The sequence below is a fragment of the Neofelis nebulosa genome, chromosome 8, assembly GCF_028018385.1.
Source record: "Neofelis nebulosa isolate mNeoNeb1 chromosome 8, mNeoNeb1.pri, whole genome shotgun sequence".
NCBI lineage: Eukaryota > Metazoa > Chordata > Mammalia > Carnivora > Felidae > Neofelis > Neofelis nebulosa.
The window spans coordinates 136,050,344-136,057,874 of record NC_080789.1 but is presented as its reverse complement, the minus strand read 5'-3'; the positions used below and the strand labels follow the sequence as shown (position 1 = coordinate 136,057,874).

The following is a 7,531-nucleotide window of genomic DNA, read 5'->3' as shown; positions in this document are numbered from 1 at the left end:
TCAGGTCCCCTGCTGACCAAACTGGGGTCCACGGCATGACCCTTGTTCAAGCAAATGTCTGGAATAGAAACTCAAGAGAAAGACTCATCAAGTAGACTTACCATGCAGGTTGGAGACTTCAGGTGAATTCTCGTCTAGATTCACACCTGGAACACTGGATCCCAGTGATGGACGGCAGGTTACCTCTCCTAAGCCTGCGTGGCCATGGAGAGCAAAGTGCTTAGGTCAGGCCAACCTTGCTGGATCTGTGTCTCCACTTACTGTGAGATGTGGAATAAATTACTTAGCCTTATTTTCCTCCATTATAAAGGAGGATAAATATAGCACATACCTTGCACGGTTCTTGTATAGATTCAAAAAAAAAGAGAGAGAGAGTTAAAGATAATAAGTAAAAATGCCTGACACCAGAAAGGCTCAGTACCTCTTAGCTGACAGTATTTTATTATCTCCAGACCACAAATGGGAAGCAAATCATCCACAATGTTTCCAGACTGGGTTTTCTCTGATTCTGGAACTGAGGAGAATTAATTTTTCCACGGACCTGAGCGAGGCTGATCAGGGACAGCCACAAGAACAGACACTGTCCTCTGAGTCAAAGACACTCGTGAAACATCCCCACTGAAGAGCGTGCCTTTGTACCTGGCACGGCTGTGTGCCCGGTGCTTTACTGCAGTGGATCCTCAGTTATCAGAGACAGAGGGGAACAGGCTAGCAGTGAATGCTTTGCTCAGAAAACCAGTGTGTTTCTTTCTCCACTTGTGCTAAACTTCTGCTTTCATTTGAATAAAAGGGCTTCGTTTCCAGAAACTTTACACTGACGCTATTTCTCTGACTCTCTCTCTCTCCATATAGTTCCCCACCTGGTCCGTGAAAGAGGATGATGCTGATCTTCAGGTCCCTCTGATTCTGAGATGAACAGAAACCAGCAAAAGGCAAGGAAAGCACATCCATCTGACCCTGACTTGTCCTCACAGCCCACTGACTACCTCTGGCTTTGCTGTTTGAATAACCTCTGGGTGTCCGATCCACCCCCACGGCGCAAGTTTGAACTCCAGAACAAATATTTGTCCCGTTTTTGAACAAAGTTTGAGAGCTTTCTTCTTCTTTTTTCTTCTTTTAAAAAACGCACTCTTCTGCTGTTCCTTTGAACTGGGTTCAGCGAGGAGTGGAATTCTCCCGAGACCCTGCACGGAGATCTTGGCAAAGCCACCCAGCAAAATGAGTCGACTCACGTGCCTTCTCGTCTGCTTCTTCGTTTCTGTAACACGAGGCTTCGAAATCCCCACCAGTGGACTTCCAGAAGTAAGTACTTCCAGAAAACCCCTTGTCGTTGCCCTGTGCATTTGCCCAGTAGTCTGTGGCCATTGCTATTTAAGGACTGTGGTCTGTGCAGAAAGGAAATTTGTGGTAAAATTCATCTGGGTAGGAGTGTTCGCTTTTCTAATTACTGGAATGTGTACTTACCTTTGAAAGCATTAATGGGATTTGCATGAGTATTAAGTCAAATTCAATGGACCGGCCCCACGGGGCGCCATCTATGGAACCCAGCTGCCTATTCCTTATCTGAAAAATGGGGATCCTTGACCCACCCCAAAGGTACTAGGGGAATTCAATGACATATGTAAACTACCTAGCACAATGCAAGCACTAGGAAGCACTTAATAATTATTAGCTGGATAAGGATGACACATTGCTATCAGTATAAGAAAAGTCATTAACACTATTGGTTTTCATACCCATGTGAACCATGAGTCCTGTAGTGAGGGCACTTTAAATATTCCTGTTGGGAGGAGATGGCCTGCAGGCTGGCAGATGGCAGGAATTATTTCCAGGGAGTTCAAGGCTTCTACTTCAGATCCTTGGCCATCGCCAACAGAAGGAAAGTTTTGGACTGAGTCATTTTGAATGTCACACAAGAGTTATTCTGACGCCAGAAAAGCAATGTGTGTTATGGGAATATCGTAGGAGATGCAGAGGCTTTGTAATACTTGCAGAGTGGATTACCCACAAAAATGCCAAAGAACGGGATGGCAGGGGTGCGGGGGGAATCACTCTGTCTGCTTAGAAACGATCTTATTTTCCAACACCTTAAGAACCCCCGGAGGGTGTTGGAAATCTCACTGACAGAGCCAGGGATCCAAGCCAAGATACCCAAATGTGTTTGTGCATTCCTTTCCTATCAACATTTTAAATTGGAGGAGACGTATGGACATATTTATCCACTCACACATTTGCTGATGCCAAGATCTACCCCATGCCTCCCCCAGGCACCTCCCTGATCACTGGGTTGCAGTGACCCCCACCTGAATGCCCCCATCGTCTTCTGGCAGACTAAAAAATGCGTTCCTTCGTCCAACAAATTGGAGGATAACAGCTTCCATTTGGTCACCTCTGAGACATAACTAGCAAACATAAAAACATTAAAGAAGTCATTATATTAAAAAATGGGATTTCCCAGAGTTATAGGAAACAAGATAGCAAAGCGTAATGAATGAATCCCTTATGCCTGTCCCTCACTGCCTCCTTTGCTCTGAATCTTTTTTATTAATAGAAATAAATATCCTAAATTCTTTTCTAAGTTTGCAGAATATGGAGATCTCGTGGAGCTGGCCCCGGGGAAATTTCAGTTTGCACCAGAGAAACAGAGATTTCAGGTACAGTAAGCCTCAGTCTCGAAAGGGACGAATGAAAGAGATCACGACCGAAGGAGGGAAAAGATTAAGATGCTTCTTGCTAAATGGTCTCAGAGCTTTATTTTTTATCGTAATGGTCACCTTAGTTCCTTAAAGGATGAAGAGCTATGTGTTTCCTTCTAATTTTAAGACTATAGGATGATGTTACTGCCTCATAAGGAAGGATTTCTTCTTAGGGAGGGCATTTCTTCTCCCGGGGGTGGCAGATACCTCCCCCTGGGCACACATCCTCCTGGGGCAGTCACTGCTGCGGTGGGGAGTAGCTCAGAGTCTGGGGACCGGCCATGTCCAAGGCTGCATCCTGGAGGCCGCAGCAACAGCACAGATGCGTCCTCTAACTCTTGGGGGTGAGTTCTCCAGGGAAGCCAGCCAGGGTGTGGCTTCTCCTGCATGGAGGCCACGTGCTGGGAATGGGGGTGTTTCATGGACACCACACGAAGCTGACCAACGGCTTATTTTGTACGGATGTGACTTTTTGAGTCTCTGAAAGTCCAGGTTTCTTGTAGACCAGTAGTATTGAAACCCAATAGGCAAGTTCTCATGCCATCCGGCCACAAGAGGGAAAACTTAGTCTCGTCACTGAAAATTACCTTCAAAAAGTTCAGAAGAGGGTAACTGTTGACCTCACGATGTCACAGAACACTGCCCTAAAACCTCAGTTCATCCCAAATTAGCATAACTAGCCTTATATCCAGCACCTGACTTATTCTGTTAAAGTTCAACAGACATTAGGTGTTCACCCTTTGCTTTAAACCCATTCGGCTTTCCGTGTCCAGAGGACAATCCTTCATGTGGATAATTCCCTCACATGGCAGCTGAAGTACAGGATTTTTCACATGACAGTCACTGTTCTTGGCCCCAGAGAGGAAATACCTCGAAATCCCTACCCTCACGTAGCTGAGCCCAATGGAAGAGACAGACACACGTCCGCACTGTCTCGCTTGGAAGGAAGAATTTAGCTGCCATGAAAACTTGAAGAGTACCTGGATTTGGGGGTGGGGGGCCATGAGAGAGCTTGACTGACAAAATTCCCCCAGGCTGAGGTCTGAAGGATGAGGGTGGGGTGGGGTGGGGTGGGGGGACAAGGGACCCTGTAAGGCAAAGCACTTATAGATCTTGTGAACGGCATGCCCAGAGCCCCAGCATCCAGATCACCACTCAATTAAATAAAAAATAAATAAATAAAACAGGATAAAGGTGATACAGGCCACTCAGTGTGTGTTTGGTTGAATGTTTTCATTTAAAAATATTTGTTCTAAAACTGAGGGTTGATGGGGGGTGGGAGGGAGAGGAGGGTGGGTGATGGGTATTGAGGAGGGCACCTTTTGGGATGAGCACTGGGTGTTGTATGGAAACCAATTTGACAATAAATTTCATATTAAAAAAGAATAAATAAAATAAAATAAAAATATTTGTTCTAGCATTATATCAAAGAATGATGTGCTTGCCAAGTGGCTGGGAAATGTGTTCAGAGAAACATACCATTGGGAAAATAGTATTCGAGACTATTTGACATTTATGTCTCGGCTCCAGCGAATCAATTACAGATCAGTATTGAAGGGAAACAAATTTTTTCTTGACTGAGAGAAAGCAGCTTTTGTCCTCTAGGTAATAAGTAACACACTTTTGAAGAATGATTATCTAACTTCCTTTCACAGAGAAGCATTTCCGGAGAATCTGGAGAAACGATGGTGAGTTTACTTTGATTTTGTTAAAAATTAACGCCGGAATGATTTTCCTGTTACCTATTATCTGGAGATCAATATGGTTGCCTCCTTCGTCTCTATCCCTGAGAGCATTTACCTGACTTGCGAAATATCCTCTTGCCCAATTCTGTTTGGAAGTGTGTCTGAAATTCAGCATGAGAGTAGCCAGGAGAGATGTCACCAGGAGCTGAAAATGTCGTTTCTCTCAACCGTCTCAAGTTTTGCCAACAACACTGGCTTCATCCAAGTACATGTATTCATTCCAGCTTAGCCGTTTTCACTTAAAATATGACACCTAACAGCTTTGGAGGGGGGAACGGGACTGTGAGAAGGAGCTCCCCAACACAACATGGCCCGATTCCCTGAGATGTTCGAAGAAGTCCTTCCTGTGGTGAGAAAACATCAAAAGGAAGTGGTTTACGTTGCCTTCCTGCTCTGCACGGACAGAAACTTTGAGAAGCATACATTTAAGGAGTAGTAAGGACAAGTAACGTAGCCCGGATTTTGTCGTAGCTTGAAGTTTGCTGGCTGTTACCGAGTCCAGAGGCTTAATCTTGGCTGACGGACTTGGGCATGTGACACCTACTATCTAAATAAGCAAATCCTTTTGGAGAAACAAGCAAAATCTTGTGATGGGTCACATCATTGCCATGGTCCTGAAGAAGCTCGCAGTTCTCAGGCATCTCCTGAAAGATGTGGGCTTTTAGTACCTTGCCTTTGAGCACACTGAGATACCATAATTTTTCACACTAGAGCTGCCTTAAGTCTGTAGAGCAGTGTGGGGGAAGGGGATCCAGAGCACGGGACCAATCATCGCATCCACATGATACTTTCTCCCCACGTTCCACTGGTTGCTCACACCCGTCAGCGTGTTACCGTTTGTATGTTGTTCGAACTGGGGGAAGGAGAAGAAAAGTGGGAGAAGATGGCCCCGTAACAGATACGGTGGAAGAAGGCAGGTAGCAGTATGGGGACCACACGTGTATTTCCACCCCACTGTCCCCTTGCTGCGCCCCACTCTGAAGACACAGCCAGGGTCCCCTAAACCCGCAATCCTGTACCCTTTCCTTTGCTAGGGCCCTGCATTTGACATTATTGCCTGAACTTTCTCGCTCCAACCTTGCTTCCCACAACCCTTTTCTACTCGCATTCTCACTTTAAACGTCATCATTAATAGACCCATAGAGCTGAAAGACATCTCCAGAGATCTTAAAACAAAGGCAGGCTTCTGCCTGGAGAATATTCTAAGCGAGGAGAAAGCCTAGTAATACCTGAGTCGTATGCTTCGCAATGCCTGAGGATCGTTCATGATAGAATGTAGTGCTGTTAACATCAAATATGTGGTGAAGTTCTGTGCCATTTTGCCATGAGTACGCCTATGCTTTCTTACCAATTACAGGACGATGTTGATCAAGTAACTCTTTATAGCTATAAAGTCCAGTCCACTATTACTTCTCGTATGGCCAACACCTTCATCCAGACCAAAGTGGTGAACAACTCCCCACGGCCTCAGAATGTTGTGTTTGATGTTCAGATTCCCAAAGGAGCCTTCATCTCCAACTTTTCCATGTGAGTAACTCCTATCCAGGCTACAAATTGGCTTTGCTCTGCTCATAGAATCAACCCCCCTCATAGTTAGAGTGGACCTTAATGGCCAGCTGCTCCGGTGGTTCTCACTGTCAGAGCTGTGGACCCACTGGATGTCAAGAGTCATGGTGGGCTGGGTCCCCATGATTTGTTTCTGTTCAAAGTATCAGAATTTGTGAAGGATTTGCTTTTCACGCCTCATAAATGAAAGCTAACTAAGCTATCTCTCTGGTAACAACTCTTAGTTGCACTTGAACATGCTTTCTCGGGGGAGATATATGGAGTAGCCGTGGCTTATAGGAAACCAAGTATGTGTGCAGAGCAGTTCTGTGTCTCCTGTCATTTGTTTCTCTATGGGGAAAAAATATGAGAACTACTGATTAAGTCCAATCACATGTCCAGTGATCGGATTCCTCAATTAACGCTGAGGACAAATGGCTCATTCAGGTTTGACTTGCATATCTCCTTACGATCAACTCACTACCTTCCAGAGCAATCCACTCAATGGTTGACAGGTCTGTTAGAATGATTTCTCATACTTCACTGGAATCTGTTCCGCTTCTGCCCACCGGCTCTGGTTCCACTCACAAAACATTTTCTTTTCCTAATTCTCTGCCAAATACATACTGAAGTGTTCAAGGATGAAATGATATGCTGAGATTGGCTTCAAAATAGTCGAGTAGGGGTACAGGTGAATTGAGACCAGCTGAGTACTGACTGACAACGGTGTGGCTCAGGGATGGTTTCATGGAGGTTTCTTATATTGTCCTATTTTTGTATATTTAAAGATTTCCATAACAAAAAATATTTTTCTACCACTCCAGTGCTTTCTAAAGTGAAGTCCAATTATCTTGTCCCGCCTGGTGGCTTCACTTATCAAGGCTAAACATCGCTTATTCTTCCAAGTGATTGGATGGCTTTCTACCCCCGATCACTTAGGTGGCCATCCCCACAGTGTGCCCCACCCGGCCACGTCCTTCCCATGTCCTGTGCCCAGCACAGAGCACACGGCTCTGCATTGGCTCTGCAAATACACGGCCTATTTTTTTTTTTTTTTACTAAGATATTAGATTGAGATACTTCTCATCGGCTTTGGTCTTTCATACACCAAGGTCACCAACGATAACTGTGAATAAATGAAGCATTCAAATACCACACACCTTGGCCTCTAAAAACTGCAGAGCATGTTAATCATATTTTCTAAACCAACCAAAGTAGGTGGGGAAAAGGTGTCCGGTGACTTTGGCTTGATATCCTTTGAATTAGCTTAGAAATTTATTTTTTTATTTTTTATTTCTGTAAAAAAAATTTTAGTGTTTATTTTTGAGACAGAGAGAGAGAGAGAGAGAGAGAGAGAGTGAGTGGAGGAGGGGCAGAAAGAGAGTGGGAGACACAGAATCCGAAGCAGGCTCCAGGCTCTGAGCTGTCAGCACAGAGCCTGACGCGGGGCTCGAACTCACAAACCATGAGATCATGACCTGAGCCGAAGTCAGATGCTTAACACACTGAGCCATGCAGGTGCCCCAAGAAATTTATTTATTTTTT

General features: G+C 44.9%; 1 protein-coding gene across 1 annotated transcript in view; it reads left to right on the top strand.

Moving 5' to 3' along the window:
* Window positions 1-1,100: 1,100 nt before the first annotated feature.
* Window positions 1,101-7,531, top strand: part of ITIH2 (inter-alpha-trypsin inhibitor heavy chain 2) — a 35,050-nt gene continuing 28,619 nt past the window's right edge. Inside the window, exons 1-4 of the mRNA XM_058681948.1 lie at window positions 1,101-1,302; window positions 2,580-2,654; window positions 4,352-4,384; window positions 5,799-5,968. Of these exons, the coding sequence (XP_058537931.1) occupies window positions 1,219-1,302; window positions 2,580-2,654; window positions 4,352-4,384; window positions 5,799-5,968 (362 nt within the window). The 5' untranslated portion in view covers window positions 1,101-1,218. The remainder of the gene's footprint in view (window positions 1,303-2,579; window positions 2,655-4,351; window positions 4,385-5,798; window positions 5,969-7,531) is intronic.